General features: G+C 30.1%; 1 protein-coding gene across 1 annotated transcript in view; it reads left to right on the forward strand.

The window, feature by feature from the left end:
* LOC115874429 (neuropeptide F receptor-like) overlaps positions 1-18,886 on the forward strand; it is a gene marked incomplete at its 3' end in the record, with an annotated part of 277,047 nt that overhangs the window by 211,957 nt on the left and 46,204 nt on the right. Inside the window, 1 exon segment of the mRNA XM_030889592.1 lies at positions 3,147-3,513. Coding sequence (XP_030745452.1) covers positions 3,277-3,513 — 237 coding nt within the window.

Consider the following 18,886-nt stretch of genomic DNA (forward strand, 5'->3'; position numbering starts at 1 on the left):
TAGAACTAACATACATACATACTAGAACTAACACACACACACACACACACACATACACACAGTTGAATCGAATAGTATTGGATCTGTAAAAAATATTCAAAATCAAATCTATGTGCATATTTTTAGAAATAAAAATAAATATATCCAGGCTGTATTATACGCATATCCTTACAATCCTTTCAAAATAATTGCCGTATTTACGGTTGGTACCCAAAACGCTCCTCAAGACTTTTCAGCGACGAAACTTCAAGGACCCTTTGAAATTTTATTTTATAGATTATCCATAAAGATTTCCTTTGTCGATGGCACTTTACAGAAATGTAAAATTTGTCGGTATTGGATGGATCTTGTTCGAACCTTACGCTTTTTTTTATGGAATCTCAGATTTTCATTTATTATTGTCATGTTTTTTGTCCAGTCAACAAAATTTGTAATGACCTAATTTTACAAATAAAAGAAATTAAGCCATATTCGGAACCTCGAAATTAATATAATAAATTAGTGCTTTCAATTATACTTTATACTTAAAAGTTTACAATCATTCACACAATACTTAAAAAATAAAACTATATCTAAAAGAATATTCTAGCAATAGTTTGCAGTAGTCAGTTGTATCCATAGAGACAGCCAATAATTAACTTATAAAAAATAGTTTATTGTTTCACTAGGTGTAAAAATGACACTTAAATGACAGGCTCTACGCTTGAGTACAGCCGAGGCACAAAAAATTATTTTTACTCCGAATAGAACATGCTAATTTTTTTTTCAAGCGCCAGAAATAAGTATTTAAACAATTTCAAGAGTTTCAAACAATATAAAAAAATTAAAAGTCATACTTTGTATGTGCCGAATAATTCATATTATGCATATAATTCATTCGTTCTGTGTCATATGTAAATATACAGGGTGTCCCAGAATTAAGTGCAAATATCTTAACTGGTAGTATATTTCAACCCCAGAAACACGCCTATGAGGTTTTTTTCGCAAAAAAAAATTTGAAAATTCGAAATTTTTTGAAAAATTTTTTGGAAATTTTTTTAGTTTTTAGTTAAAAAACATAATTTCTTGATAAATTGGCAACCTAGGTATTTTAGATTAAATTTACAAGAAAGAAAATTCAGAAAAGATCCAGTGGTTTTCAAAATTTTAGCAAAAAATCATTTTTTTGCAAATTTTGAAAGTAAAATTACTCCGTTATATTGGACTTATTTGAAAAACGGTAAAGAGAAAATATGTTTCTTTTATCGGGATCTACCACCCCTTAAAATATTTGCACTTATTTCTGGGACACCCTGTATATCGAGAAACTCTGGTTACGCTCGTAGAATTTGTCACTTTATGTCAGTTTAGCCATTGACCGGACGTATCGGGAATTTTGTGCAACTACAGTTGCACACTCCAACTTGTAACTAAAGTTGCGGTACTCCGTGCCGCTACGCGCCCTGTTATGTAAGTAAAATAGTTATCATAATATTTAATTATTTAGCATTATTTGGTGTAATTTTAAATAGTTAATTAATTTGTTCGATTGATTTTATCATAATCTCTTAAATATATGTTATATAACCTGTAGTAAATGACGGAATATACAAAGTATACAAACTTTTCCCAGAGATTTCCAAGTTTTTCTCGCTAAATATGCTTCAGAGATAAAGGTACTAGTTAGAGACAATAAGAAACGAGTTGGTCCCTGGTGGAGTGAAACCCATAAAACTACTAGTTTCTTATCTACAGAAGCTGACTAAAACATTTAGATTATAGTTTCATCTTCTTCCAGTGGTTAAAATTTTTTTGATTATTTAAAGGGATTTGAGCAATATTATTTTTTTTATTTTGAACACTAAAAATGTTTCGTTTGGTTCTTTTTTTTATAATAAAGTTTTTTTTTGTGTTAATAAAGTAAATATTATGTATTAAAAATGTTGCTTTTTACTGTTTGGCATGCTAAATTTTACAAAAAAATATTTTAAATTACAGAATACTTAAAAAATATAAATGCGGTACGGAATACCGCTACGCGCCCGGTCGTGTGATTCTGAAGTACGCGCCTGCCCAAGGATTAATAATATATATATTTTATCTACAACCGTTTAGTTATAACGTTTTTAACGTCACTATTTTTTTAGTATTTCAGTTACGTTATGAGATTCATAACACAACTAGTGGTGTTATGAATCTCTAACACAACTAGTTTTTATAATAATGAAAAACAACTACCTACTAACATCTAAATATATTAATTTTTGATACAAATTCCTAATACTAGTTATTATAAATATTAATAACACATTTTTTACACTTCTTCAAAACAATTCTTGCTGCTGAGGATGATGACTATAACGGGTTGTATGATTTTTCATATTTTGATCGCACATTTCCGGCAATAATGATTCCGTGGCACGTACTGCGGCAACTTCTATATCTGAAGGGAGACTTCCGGAATCGCTCATCTTAATTTTTAAAATGATTTTTTTGGGCAAAGCGTGTTCGCGTCTACTTGACAGGGCAAACTGACTTTTAAAAATCTGACAAATGTCATAGTTAAAGGTGTTAAAGATGGGCGACTAATAAACGAAAATTAAAACAGCATTTTCTTATTTTTCGGTTGTAGATAAATCGTTGTTAATAAAAGTTTAAACATGATTACAACACTCGTGTGATTAGAACGACTCGGTCTACGACCTCGTCGCTCTAATCGTTCACACTCGTTGTTGTAATCATGTTAAAAACACACTTGTACTGTTAATAACTATTTTCGTACTCTTATGTTTAAGCGTAAAATTGCTTTTCTTTTATGCCTATGCGTTAAAATGACTTTTTTATATTGTCAATCACGTCGCAAAAATTAATACTTTTGTGACGTTTGAAAAAAATATTGTTTTTGAAACACAATTTCTCCTAACGGATGATAATCAAAAGCCATAATGACATTACTCGTTAATTGAAAATTACAATCACTAATTCTGACGTTCTGAATGCTTACATCGAAATTAGAGAAACAAACTTCTACGCTAATTGAAATCACTAATTTCCAAGTTATGAATGAAGCCTTAGAGTTAATGAAATTAAAATTTTTAAAAAACTAAAATTAAGATTTAAATTTTAACTAAATATTAACTAATCAAAATATCTCTTCTTGTTTTCAGATACCAAGCATCAATAAACCACCACAAGGCTAACTCAATATGAATCCACACCGACCAGCGTAAACACTCGTCTCACTCCACTGGATTTCATTAGTCTGGCCCGTCTTGAATGTTCTCCTACGCTTCTTGAATGTTCTCTTACATTTTCGTGCACCTGATTAAAGGAGACGCGGACAAAATGGGCGACGAAATCCACCGGTTCGACAACAACACGCTGAACGAGGTCCTGAACAAAAGCAGCACGGTCGATCCGAAGCTGTATGAGCGCTATCTGACAAACAAGGCTATCGACGAACCGGCTTATACTGTGCTGGCTGTTATGTACGGTGTGCTAATTGTGCTGGGCGCTCTAGGAAATACTCTTGTCGTAAGTAAACTTGATCCTTATGGTTTAATATATTATTTATTTCTTACCATACAGGGTCAGTTTTAAATAAGTGCAAATATTTTTGGGGTAGTATATAAGCTGTCCCAGGTTGAGCGTGCATTAGAAGTTTCTAGAGAACCACAATATCTAGATCGAAGATTTTTTTGCACATCATTGTTTTACAACGAGATCTATCGATTAAAAATATTTTCAATATGGCGGCAGTTCCGGAAATACCAGAAGTTGACAGCAACTTTCTTATTTTAAATTAGTGCTCCCCTTTTTTTATTACATATTTAAATTCTCTGTAAAATTCTATGAATTATGATGTTAAACACTCTATACCTAACATTAACCGTTTTGAAGAAAACAAATATTAAAAATTTTTGAACGAAAAAAAGTACCTGTCAAGAAAATTGTATAGCCCAAAAGTAAATTTTAGTGTAATCACTAAAATTTACTTTTGGGCTAGCTTTATTTTAGAGTAGCTGTGGTAATCCACAGCTACTCTGGCATAAAGACAAGACATGTAGCTATCTATTTCAAAAATTAAGTTGTTCAAATGTCATATAATATTGGCGACAGCTGTCATGAAATTATGCCATTAAAAAATTATCATAAATCGTTTTTTTTTTCAAATGGAAAGTAACTTTTTTTATTTCACTAGTGAAAAGGTTTTTCAATTCGTTACTTTTTAACTATACATGTTCCTATACCTAAAATAAATCGTTTTTAAGTTATTTAAGATTTATTTTGAAAACGTATATTTTACTTGATTTTATCTAGCTTCCTTTGACATTAAGTGTCAAACAGTCAAACAATTTATTTCCATCTGTCAGGAAACGAATCATTTGAATTTCCTATATTATAAATGCTGCCTGCTTAAGAGTTTAAAAAGTGTATTTATAGAAATATATATCTCGCATTTTCGCTCTTTAATAATATCTAATAGCTGATATTATTAATTATTATTAATAATCTATCATATGATTGACAAAAAAAAACGCAAAATTGGCTTGGAAATGATGATCGATAACATACTGCTTTTTAAACGAGTGTCACTGTACGACATGGCCAGATCTATTGTTTTACATTACTCTTTAAAATCAAGAAAAATATATATTTTTTTAACTAATTTGCTATTATAAAGGGTGACCCCAAAAAATATCACGTGACACTTCAATTTTTTAAATGGAATGCCCCGTATATTTTGACGAATATCGATATAGCTCATCGAGACCAATTTAACGCTATATGGGTTAATAGGTCTCTATTACTAAACCGTTTGTTTACAAAAAAAAACTTTACGCTATCAAAAAACATCTTAATATTTTTTTTTAATTCATAACTGCAGGTAGGCACAGGCTAAGTAAACACCAGTCTTATTGTTAGCCTTGTCACTTGAGTGTTAGAGCATTTTGTTATCAATTAAACATTCCCTTGCTTTGAAGTACAATGCCGTTTTCGTTTACACAAAGAATTGAAGTTTTAATGCATACATACTACATACTGCCATTACTTGCTGACGAGTATTTGACACGCATCAGAAGATTTTCACGCAAGGCGTTTTCTTTAATGAGCTTTTCTCTGAAAAAGCCAGATACGAGGTGTTATCTGCCTACCGCACTCCGGACATTCAAAAATCTCATTGCTTTGTTGCCTCTTTACTTTTTGGTTGTCGCTGTTAACTGAGTTTACAATTCTTCTCCATTGAGTTCTATGGTGAGCTGTTTCTTCCCACTCATTCTGCGTATTAATCCCCGTTTAAGTTTCCGTTGTACCTTTTGAGTTGTCCACCCGGCCTCCTCTTACCGTCTACAAGCTCACCGTAAACCAGAGATTTTGGTATGCGGTTTTCTTGCAATAAAAATATACGCTTTAAAACTAAATCATAAATAACGATTTGTGTTAGATATAGGAACATATATAGGCAAAAAGTAACGACTTTTCACTAGTAAAATAAAAAAGCGGATTTAGGATTTCCATTAAAAAAAAAATATTTCTGATAATTTTTTAATCGCTCCATACCATGACAGCTGCGGCCATTATTATATGACATTTGAACAATTTAGTTTTTGAAATAATTAAATTGTTTGCGTTAAATGTCTTCTCTTTATAGCACAGTGGCTGTAGTAATCACTAAATTTGACGTTTACACATATTTTTGACAGGCAGTTTTTTTCGTCCAAAAATTAAATTTTTTTTTCAAAAACGGTTAATGCTAAGTATAGAGTGTTTAATAAAAAAATTCATTGAATTTTACAGAGAATTTAAGTATGTAATAAAAAATGGGGGCATCCATTTAAAATAAGAAAATTGCGGTCAACTTCCGGTATCTCCGGAAGTGCCGCCATATTATAAAAAAATTAATCGATCGGTCTCGTTGTATAACAATGATGTGCAAAAAATCTCCGATCTAGATATTGTAGTTTTCTAGAAACTTCTAATGCACGCTTAGCCTGGGACATCCTGTATTTCGCCGTAAGAAACACGTTTAAGAGTTTTTTTCGTGAAAAAAGAATTGAAAATTTGGAATTTTTTAAAACATTTTTTTGAAATTTTCAAAGGAAGGAAACTCCTAAAGAAAATATCCTGTTGTTGTTCCATTTTTTTAAATTTTGAAAGTAAAATATCTCGGTTATTTTGGAATTGTTTGAAAAACAGTTAAAAAAAGATATGTTTCTATTATCGAGATCTACCAGCTCTGAAAATATTTGCACATATTTTAGACATACACTGTATAGTCATACATATCTGTCACACCAACACATACTTAATTGCATTTTTGGCTTCCTTTCAGTTAACTTTACATAATCCTAAGATATGAGTAAATATATTTCACTAATTTCAGAGATATTAATAAATAAATACAAAATATATATTTTTCAACTTCCTTTAAAAAAATATCACAAATACAAACACTGTCCTGAAATCAAAACTATACTAGGTCTTTACTTTAGAAGGTCTATACCTACTTTGCTATAAATATTGCAATTTTAAATCATACAGGCTGTTCAAAATTCTACGCCAAACTTTTTAAAATATATATATTTTTTCTTTTTTTTATGGACACTGTATATTATTTTCGTATTAGATAGAGAATTAAAAAACTAACATTTTTTGCATTTAAAGTATTTCAGAATATTTAGTAGTTTTGCAGATACAGGCATTATTATTTCATATGGATCTTTAAACAATAAAATACGAGAGAAAAATCACTGGGTGGCTTTGATGAAAATTTACTCCAGAAAATGTTATATGAAATATAAAACTGCGAATATGTGCGAAACCGTTAACAAATTGGAAATACGCGGAATACAAAAAATGCTCATTTTTTAATCCTCCATCTATTAAAAAAATAATATACAGGGTGTTTCATTTAAAATAACAAAGAAATATTATTTTACATTTTAGAAAGTTTGGCATAGAATTTTGAACATCCCGTATGATTTACGATTACAGATTATGTATAGCAAAGTTAACTACAGGCCATCTAAAATAAATAATAATATAGTTTTGATTTGTGAATATAGTTTATATAATATAATAATAATATAGTTTTGAAGTGTCCATAAATTTCTCAAACAGTTGTTTTTAATGTTCTCTAGATAGTAATTTCGAGAACATGAGAAATTTATGCGAAATGAAGAATCTCAGTTTATAGTTCGTCAACGGTATAATCGTGACATCTGAAACGGATTTAAAAGCGTAATAAATGTAAAAAAGTAATTTGTTTAATAGCACTGGTCTCTATCTGACTCGACAGTGACGTAAATAAAATCGCAGAACGCTTTGCGTAGATATCTCAAAGCATTCTGCACCAAACTCAATATAGTACTAACAATGTTCCCACCTGCATTCACAAAATATAAGATAACTATGAAATACTCAGTTATTTAAACACATAGCTATATGATAGTATGAAATAAGACATTTTCATTTGTCCGCAATTAATTTTGATAGTGTTTGTTTCAAAATTCTAAAATTAATATCTCACTCAAACAACGAAATTTGAATTATCGGACTTAAAAAGTAAAAACCTATTACTGTATTTGACTAATAATATAGAAATTTAAAGGATGAAACTTAACAAATAAAAAAATCTTGTAAACTGTATGTATTTTATAATCTCTATTGTACTTTTTAAACTGTTATTGTAAATTATTTTAAAATTAACTTTTACCAAACTGAAAATATTTATGTATTGAATTTCTTCAATTTAAAACAATATTTATATATATTTATATATATTATATATACGTTAGCATCACAATATACAAAAAAAGTTCATGTAAAAAAATACCCCAATTCTTCAATTAAACTGCATGTATAGAAGGCACAATGTACCTAGACATTACCCTAAACCCTATTGTTAAATTCTGTAAGCTCATTTAAACCAATAAATACAATTATTTCGATATAAAAATTGATTTAGCTATTGTTTTATATTACCATAATTATCAAAAAGAAAAATCAATCATTCAATTATACAAGAAATTAAATAGCGTAACCTCACACTAAGGTAAAATGGACTCACCCCACAAAGGTTGCTTCTCCTCTAGCCGGCCGGCTTCAATGGTACCTTGTTAACACCCAAAATACACGTTTTTAAGCAAACAAATCAAAGCATGGTACTCATTCGACCGATCATGAGCGAGTCTCTGATAACACTTGCGCATTTCTATCTAAATGTGAGACAGTACCGAGGAGACCAAAATAAAATTATACTAAATTTAAATTTTGACAATATCAAACAGCTATATTATTATTCACATTCGGAAATACCATTTGGGATCTACTTTAGTTGTCTCTGAATATTCGGTTTACCAATATTATATATAAAAAAGGTCGATGTTTGTTGATACCTAAGCGTGTTCCTTTTTGCTAAATTGGCTTTTGGAGATCTGTTATTTTAGGTTTTGTACAGTTATAATAAATCTATTATAAATTTAATTTAATTCTATTTAAATAATGCATTAGTTCACTATAAAGCATATTTTTTGCAAGATTTAACAAATATCTACTTTAGCTATTGAATGTTAGTTAATCATAATTTTTTCCAAGTCACGATTAGTCTATAGACTATTATAGGATCCAGCCAGAAACTTTATTAATTTATCTTGGCAACGATGCAATATCTATTACTTCTTTCATCAACAACATTCCAACAAGGACAAAAAATTAAAAGTTTCTTTATTAACTTACAAACTCTCAATATTTTTCAAGATTAAAAAAATATAAGAAGGATATCATAGACAATGGCATTATGATAAATTGGGTTCGATATTCAGTTAGTTTATTTTTTATATTAAGATGAGTTTTTGAGTGACCTATAGAGTGTTTATTTTAAAATACATCTATATTTTGTAAAATTTAATACAAAATAAATCGTTTCTAAAAGTTAATATATCTGATAATTGATTTTTATTATTATTATTTTAAATAAATTTGCGTCAAGTCCCAATAAAAAAACATCGTTTACCTGAATTGTTAAAATAAAAATTATAATTTATATATTAAAAATGTATTTTATTTTATAATATTAACGGCTATTATTATATTAAACATACAGTGTCAAAAATAATGTAAGTTAATTATATGACTTCCAACTTCTTCTTTGTCGTGTTACTGTTGAGTCTTTCAAATACACTGCAAGAACAACTGCAAGCTGTAGCGTCAGCGTATCTGTTGTTGGTTATTTCTCCGCATATCCGTGTTTTACATCTTCCTATCTCTCATTCAAAGCTTTCTTGAAGATTTGTTCTGAGTACATGTTGTAGGTTGTTGTGATAGGATTAGTTGAAATGCGTCTATTATAAACATTAACGTTCTGATAGACTAATATAACTTCATTTGCAATATCTTAATATGGTTATTATCAAAAAAAGTATTAGTTTAAAGGATGTTTAGAGTAGTCATGGATGATTTGAAATTTTGCTATTTGGAAGTAATTTTAATGACAATATATATAATTTATATATTTCATTCAAATATATAAGTATGAAAATTATAAAATAGAAAACAAATTTCTTGCGGTATAGGTATATAATAGAATCATATAAGAATTCTTGCCACTTAACTGCTGATATAGAAATTTAATTCTACGCTGTGTTTGTCATAATGTGGATCAACCTGCTCTCACTACCGGTTTCGGAGCCCTACTCCATCATCAGGTGAGCTTGGGCAGATCCACAAAATGACAATCACAGCGCAGAGTAGTTAATTCCGACTTGTCGGAAAGTATCGATTAGATATTAAGTTCCGAACGGGAGATAGCGTAAACGTTAACTTTCGTACCACCGAGGCGCAACTATCGATAATAAAAGGATGGTAAAAGGCTATTTTTCAGGCGAGCCAAATTATGAAATAGAAAACAAATTTCTTGCAGTATAGGTATATAATAAAATTATATAAGAATTCTTGTCATTTAAGATTTAATTTAAGATTTTATTTGAATAAATTTACTAATATAAAATTACAATATACAACAAAACCAAACCAAACAACAACAAAAAATATATGTTGAAATACAAATTTAAATAAGTCCTTACTCATTACCCTAGACTTGATTTTTAAACTATGTTAGCTTATTTAAACAAATAAATGAAATTAGGTTTTACATCTAAAAAATTGGTTTAACTTTATTATTATTCAGATTCGGCATTGCCATTTGGGATCTACTTTAGCTTTCTCTGAGTATTTGGGTATAAAATTTTATTCACCGGTATTATATATAAAAAGGTCGATGTTTCTTCTTTATGCTAAAGCCAGTTTCTTTTTCCTAAAGTGGTTTTTGAAGATCTGATTCTTAGGACTTGTAGAATTATAATAAATTTATAATAAATTTATTTTATTACAATTTAAATAATACATTAATTTACTGAAAGACATATTCTTTTGCAGAATTTAACAGAAATCTGCGTCAGCTTTTAAATTCTTCATTAATAACATTTTTTCCAAGTCACGATTGGCGTATAAGATCCAGTCTGAAACTTTATTAATTTATCTTCACATCGATGCAATATATATTAGTTCTTCCATGAGCAAAGTTCCCAACAAAGACAAAAAAATTAAAAAATTCCTTTGTTAACTTACAAACTGTCCATATTTTTCAATATTAAAAAAAATATAAAAATTGTATCAGATACAATAGAATTATGCTAAATTTGCATTTTTCATATCTAATTTAGTTATTTCATTTTTAATATTTAGTCTTTCTGAGTGACTTATACAGGGTCTGAAATATACAGGAGTCTTAAATAAGTGCAAATATTTTAGGGGTAGTAGGTATATTTCGCCCCCAGAAACAAGATTGTAAGGTTATTTTCGCTATTTTTTGGAAATTTGGCATTTATTATGGCACTAGTGTTTATTTTAAAATAAAGCTAAACATCATAAAAATAAAAAGTGTCTATACCTATGTGGCGGATTCGTCTCTCCAAAAAATCCTATATGGGTATTTTGCCACTGCAAGAAAATCTACAAAATAAAATAGTTATTTTTTTTTGTAAACACTTCTGCGTTAATCCAAACGGAAACAACTTGTCAGAAGTTAGGTTTACAGATATTCAAATTTGCCTAACAAACAAAAAAATGCTTAACGTTTTGGAAACTTTATCTCTTTCCGTCGTCGGAAGCAAAAAAATACAAAGAATAAAGAAAAAAAACTATTTAAAATATTTAAATTCACCTATTCGAGAACAGTTTAGTTTTTTAAAACAGATTACGTATGTTATGTTCTTTAAAAAAAAGTTCTGTTAAAATGACATTATATCAAGTTAAACTTCAAAATTAACAATTACTACCTGATAACAATTACTTAATAAGGTAAAACCAAAAAAAAACCAAATTTTCTGTATGATTGTTTTTAATTTTTACGTATGTTATGTTCTTTAAAATCAAAGAAGTGATTGTCATACATTACTAACATCTACGGATGCATGAGCAATACATCTATTTTTATCAGATAGTATTAAAAAAGCCTCTTTTATTTTTCTTTTAGAGGCTATCGCTTCTTTTATTATAATTTTGGCGTTATTAAAATTTGTTCTGTGTCCCATGAATGCTGACAAATCTTAGATACGTGAAAATCTCCCTTTCTTAAATAATCTTTATGTTCTTTAATTCGAACATTTTAAGGGTCTAGATGTTTCACTAGTGTAAAATTTATCGCATTCGCATGGTATTTTATATATTACATTTTTGTTGTATTCGTTGGTTTAGTATGTGATAAAATGGATCTTAGTGTATTTTGTGTGTTTGAAAGATGTTATATTGTTTGCTTGTTGTTCGGTATTATAAAATTGATAACGAAATAAAAAAATAATTTAAAATTAATTCGTTTACGCAAAAACGTAAAATATACCTGATATCCAAATTGCGTAAAATCCCAATAAAAACAATGTTCAAGTAATTGTCAAAATAGAAATATTATTAACTAGCGTGTACCAGCGACCTCGTTCGCGTCGAATTAATAATTTGTAAGCAAAGCAAGAATTTCCATTAACATACAAACTGGAAAAAATTTTCTCACATTTATGTCAGCATGAGAAAATACAATATGGCGATATTATTATATAACTTGGTAATATTTGAGAGGTAGTTTCATCTCGTTGGAATTTGACTTTCGAAAAATCCGTTTGCCAAAAAAAAGCTTTTTAGGTCAAGCAGTTTAAGCAGAATCGTGGAATTAAAGAAACTACCCAACTTTTTGGAACACCCTGTATGATTTTTTAAAAAATTTCAAGATATGTAAAAAAAACAAATAAATTATGCTTGTCCAAGCGTTTTCCCGAAAGACTAGCCGTTTTTTAAATAACAAATATTGTATTATTTGAGTGGCGTTTTTACCCTCTTGGAATTGAGATTCGAGAAACCCCTCCTTATCGAACCTCTACACCCCACAGTCAATCCGTATGCCAAAAATCAGCTTTAAACGTCAAACAGTTTAAGCAGAATCGTGATTACTCAATGGTCATATTTTATGAAACACCCTGTATAAATTTATAAAGAATCTTAAAATATGGAAAACAACAAAATAAAATATACGTGTTTAAGAGTTTTTCAGAAAAACTCATCGGTTTTTAAATAAAAAAATATTTATTTTAAATAAAAAATATTTTCACCCCCTTAGAATTCGAGTTTTGAAAAATCCCTTCTTATCGAACCTCTACACCATAAAGTCAATCTGTTTTCCAAAAATCAGCTTTTTACGTCAAGCGCTTTAAGTAGAATCGTGATTAATCAATGACCAGATTTTTCGAAACACCCTGTATACATTTTTAAAAAATCTTAAAATATGTAAAAAAACAAAATAAAATATACGTGTTTAAGCGTTTTTTCGGAAACTTAACCGTTTCTTAAATAAAAAAATATTGTAATATTTGAGGGGTGGTTTCACCCTCTTGGAACTGGAATTTCGAAAAATCCCTTCTTATCGAACCTCTATACCCTAGAACCAACCTGTATGCCAAAATTGAGCTTCTTACATTGAATGGTTTGAGCAGGATCGTGATTAATCAGTATGTCAGTCACTTAAGGATTTTATATATTAGTATAGATATGTTAATATTAATTTAATTTTATAGCATTGACTATGAGAATTTTTACTTGGATAGTTGAAAATTAGGCATGTTTGTAAAGAAACTTAAAAAAAGTTTGTTTAAAAATCCATTTTTAGTCATTTGTTTCTTTCAGTGTCAAATTTTACAGATACCTGAACTAACTGTTTAATTCCGTAGCAATTTTAATCAAATTCAAGGAAAAAACTATTATTATGTGAAGTGATGTAAACTTTATGCAAATACTGTACTATGAGTTTATATACTGTCTAATATATAATATATTATATAATAATTAATATAATAAATAACATAATACCATATAATAAATAATTATTCAGACCTATTTAAGCTGCATACATTTTTATGTAAAATTTTAATTTTATTTTTATCTGTGTCGCATTTTAAACTTTTAAACCATTCTTAAATAGATTTTAACCAACTACGCAGTCTAAGTAATTTACAAGAGGGTAGTTCAACCTGTTGACATCAACAAGATATATATAGCGACAATACTTAACTCCCTTGAACTACTTTCTACAACTTTAAATTACGGTCCGGAGCAAAAGGAGCATAAAAACTTTCAGCTCTAAATCTCGGTTAACTTTAATTTGTGCCGCGGTATTAGACTTTCGCAGTCTAGCAATGCCATTAATTGCTGAATTTTTTATTGCGACTGGAATCAGAAAAGTGGTTTTTGAGAGAAATATTAAAGATAAAAAATAAAATATGGCTTTTTAAAAATGTCATAATAAAGAGTTGGAAAGTGATTGGAGATTATATACGTAAATATTAAATATAATATAATTTCTTTCTAAAAAAGAAAAAGTTTGGAACTAATGGTTTTTTTATTATGGATTTATTGAAAAAAAATGTTTGGTTTGGTTTTCTCGTAATAGCGGCCTCCTGTCGTATTGCTTTGTCACATAACAGTAATGGCAACAATTAAACATTGAGCAAAAATAAAATTCAGTTAATTAGAATTTTATTTTTGCTCAATGTTTCCTTGCCCAACAATTCCTTTTATAATAAATATTATTTATCTACATTTTTCAAGTTTTTTCAAGGATAGGATAAAAATATGTATTTCTAACCTTCAAAAACGAATTATATCCATCCGATTATCTCCAATAAGTATCCTGGAACATAGTTTCTAAACATAGTTAAGTAATTGTTTTATCCCATATGTAGAGACTTCTAAAAGAAAAACAAAACAGATAAACTTCAGTTTTTAGTTTCGTTTTGTTAGACCACGCGTATGTTCGGGCATTTAGTTAAATCTATTTTCCGAGTGAAACGCAATCTCCTTTATTTCCGCCAGCTAAAAGAACAATAAAATCGAGCCACTCGGGGTAAAGGAAACCGTCAAGATTCAATGTTCCCCTGTTTCCGATTTTCTTAGTTTGTTTATTCGTTCGAATACTTTGTTTTTTCCATTTTGGAATAATGGAAGAGGAAAACAAAGTAGAATGCTACATAAAGTTAAATAAAAATACGTTTTGTTTTTAAATCGAGCAGCAAAATATTTTACTAGAAAATAAACACATTTTCAATATTGTATGATGTATAATTTTGTGAGGATTTACGTCAGTTGTAGAATGATGGCTATTCATTTTTTCTTATTCATTTTTTTCAATATATTATTGCCTTATATACCTTTTACGGCAAGGGCGTGAGACAAGGAGATACCATCATTCCCAAGTTATACACTGGCACTGGAAAATGTCTTCAAGAAATTAGAATGGGAAAATATAGGTCTAAACATCGATGGGGTACACCTTAGCCATCTTAGGTTCGCAAACGATATTGTCTTGCTGAGCACCGATATTTAAGAACTGAACACCATGTTAAAGGAGCTAAATGATCAATCCGAGAAAATTGGCCTTAAAATGAACTTGAAGAAGACCAAGATAATGAGCAATAATAGCCATAACATTACCGTAGACAACGTTGATATTGAATACGTAAACCATTATATATATTTAGGTCATAAAATCAAGCTGGGTAAAGAGAATCAAAATACGGAGATCAAACGCAGGATCCATTTGGCATGGGTAGCATTTGGAAATATGAACCTATCAATGAAATCACAACCTAATGAAAAAGGCCTACGACAGCTGCATCCTACCTGAGCTTACGTACGGCTTAGAGACTATGGCAATTACCCGAAAAAGAGCAGAACAACTGCGAGTTGCACAAAGAGCCATGGAAAGAATCATGTTACGAGTCACCATGAGGGAAAAATGCGGAACACCCACATGCGTCATTAAACAAAACTAATAGATGTGGTTAAAAGAGTGGCAAGTCTGAAGTGGCAATGGATCGGACATGTGGCAAGGCAGGATCCAGACATAAAGCGCACTAAGTGTGTTATGCGCATGACGACAAAAGCTTTTTCAAATCTGCTAATGATCCGTCCTCTTTCCACTTGAACAAATTGAGTTATAATTAAAAATACGATATGGGCATCTTTTAACCGACTACAAGGCATTATGAGAAACATTAGGTGATCAAATATATTTTTCCAAGGTCCATTGATTAAAAATTAGTTCTTTTAAAGCATCCGTGACACTCTAAATTGTAACTTAACATACTAGTTCTTTAAACGCAAAAGTTAACATATGATATGTCATTGTATTTATAATATAATTCCCTATCAAATAAAATTAATAAATAAAGAGAGTACCATTTAAAAATCAAAAATTATAGTAATTTCCGGTGAAACAGGAAGTGACCGAAACTCATTGAATATATTAATTAATAACGATTTATGTCATATACGAATGCTTGTAAACCAACCTTTTTTTTATCTAAAACTATAAAAAAATTATAGCTTTGAGTGACTTTTAAAAAACGCCCAATATATTCTATAAGATTTAATCTGAAACTTAATATCTGTTAGTTTTTGAATCAGCAAAACTTTAACGAGAACATATTTTTTATTTATAAGAGGTAGAAAAGAAAGGGGAATCATATAATAATAAATTATGTTAATTCGGCTATATAGTATATGTAGTTATATCGGTATTCAGATTTAAATAAGTTTTTTCTTCTGGCACTAGAAAATAGACCTGCTGGAAAGGTTTATGTTTGGGTTGGGATTTCCATATGTAAGAAGGGTACAATGCATTTATAATGTTCTGACTAAAGAGGGAACAGTAAAAACGTTGCCAAACGTATGAAATAAACCGAGTAACTGTGCACATTGCTAAGAGATGTGAAAAGGGGATAAGGCAGTTTCGTGGCGGTAGACCGCATAAATTGATAAATTTTATAAATTTATGGTCAGTACTTAGAGTTCTAGGGAATGGTATACATCATGCGCTCATCTTTACGATTTAAATGTATCTCGTTATACTTTATTTGCTTATTTATTAACAAATCGTTGTTGTATTTTCCTTATAGCCTATAAAATTTTAAATACAAGTTGGAAATTAAACAATGACTTTAAAATGCTCAAACGTTTGCCACTTTTGGTAAAAATAAGTTGAACTGAGTTGGTGCTTAGACCGTAATGGCATTATGAGAATTCAAAAATCAAGATCCCAAAATACATTAGAAATAATTATTGTTTATTTTTTTCAAACTTTCTTAACATTTCTGCTATATTTTTTCCGTAGACAGTATGTGAAAATCTTTACAAAAAAAGTTACACGATTGCTGAAAATTGGTGTGGACTAAAAATAAATGGACGCGTTTTTTAATATTTTTTTGAACGGAAAAGGAACAAACCTGTCGAATTTTTCTCATTTAAACATCTTGTCAAAGATCCGAACTTCAAAATAAAAATAAGAAAGTTTCAATATCCAAAGTAGTTTTTGAGTTATCGCGTTATATGTTAAGGAATTCAGTTATCAAATTACCACGATTATGTTACTGACGTTTTTCATTATAAAAGGAATGGTGACCCTAACGATATTCTATAACCGATTTCAGATGTCCAGAAACAACGAAAAAAAAAAAAGAATTAAAAATAAGCGCCTTTCGACCGTGATTTTACTACACTAGACAGGGAAAGGCGTACTTGTATCACTGAGAATGGGGCCAGGCTGCAACAGCACACCGTCGCATTCGATATACCTAGTAAATCATTTAATTTTCAGGTAATTTGCCGAAATTTGGTAGGCGTAAAGTAACATACTCGAAACAATATTCCTTTGTATTTAAGCCTCCGCTTTTGTTAATTATTGGAATTACGTGACCTGTCATCAATACACTGGACATTTAATTAAACCGTTTGTCAAATTAGGTTGGAGATAACTAATTAATACAAAGGGGCTATTGAAATTGTTGATTGATTATAATCTACATATAGATGAAACTAAACTCTGTTATTGTGATACTACAAATATGTTCTGAAGAGTATTTCAGGAACTTAGATACATACTAGATATAGCTTTTAAGAAATATATATTGGAGATAATATTTTCAATATATTTTGTAGAAAAAAATAATCTACAGATATGTGAAATGCAGCATAATTACGAGGTCTTTTATATTTTGCATATAGAGCTAAAAAGAACAGCGTGTTTGCATCCGTTTGACATCCGTTTGAACCAATTCTGAAAGCAGTTATTCCACTAGCTTGTTGGTACCTTCAAAGTTGCGTTTTTGAAGGCGCTAACTGCAGCTTCTGGTGACTGAAACCTTTAACAACGCCAGTTCATTCTTAATTTATGGAAAAGTAAAAAAGTGATTAGGACTTAGGTTGGGACTGTATGAAGGATGATTAAACAATTTGATGTTTTCTTTTTGCTTTAAAAATTCAATTGATTTTCGATCTGTTTGGGAACTTGCACTGTCTTGGTAGGGGATCATTCGTCGTGTTGACTGTTGGTTTTTGGAAACTCAGCAATTACTTCCGGCAAACAAATAGATATGTACATTAGTAGTAACAGTTCTTTGATTTTGCAGAGGAATTGTTTCTATATTCCCCACTTTTGAGATAAATGTCGCCACCATCTTTTTGGAGATACTTCGAGAACGGGTAAAAAGCCGATTGGCGTTTATAAATTCGGGTTCATAAGAGTAAATCCAGGATGCATTAGTACTGCCAATACTGTATATATTCTTTGATTTTCCTGCATTAGGCGGTGTAGAGTTTTTTTGACACTAACTGGCTTTAATTGCTTTCTGTTCTTCCGTCAACAGATGTGTTATCCAAGGAGAAACTAATTTTTTTAGGATTTTTTTTTGAATTGATATCTTTGGAATGCAATGATGCTTCAATTTCACGATATGTAACATGCCGATTTTCTTGGATAGCTTATGTACGACGTTCAAACGTGAACCAACTGAAAGCGGAACTGAAGAATCTGAAAGACTCTATCTGTAACTCTGAATGGGTCTAACACTCGAAAACGGTCTAAGACACTCGAAAAAGTTCCTCAGAACTTACGATTGAGAAAAATCAAAGGTTTTCCTTGATTTAAATAAAATCAATCTTCGGATTGTTACTGGGTTTCTAAGAGGACACTGTCTCCTCAACGAACACCTCAGTAGGCTGAAGCTGAGAAACAACGGCGAATGCAGATTCTGTTGGGAAAATGGGGAAACACCAGAACATCTTATCACTGAGCACTGAGTGCGCCCAGATGACGACCATAAACTTTGGTACGGCTGATGTCGAGGATGGAGAGCTGGCCTCTGTGGAGCCCTCTCAGATACTGGCTTTTGTTAAAGCCCTGAGACTGTATGATGAGTTATAATTCGTTATAACTCAAGAAAGGGGAACACACAATAGATCTGTAAGGTCGCGGTGATTAACTCCCCTCCTAAACATTCCACATTCTAGATTCTACGTACGACGATAG

The sequence above is a fragment of the Sitophilus oryzae genome, unplaced genomic scaffold (assembly GCF_002938485.1).
Source record: "Sitophilus oryzae breed Bouriz unplaced genomic scaffold, Soryzae_2.0 scaffold_128_pilon_pilon, whole genome shotgun sequence".
Taxonomy (NCBI): domain Eukaryota; kingdom Metazoa; phylum Arthropoda; class Insecta; order Coleoptera; family Curculionidae; genus Sitophilus; species Sitophilus oryzae.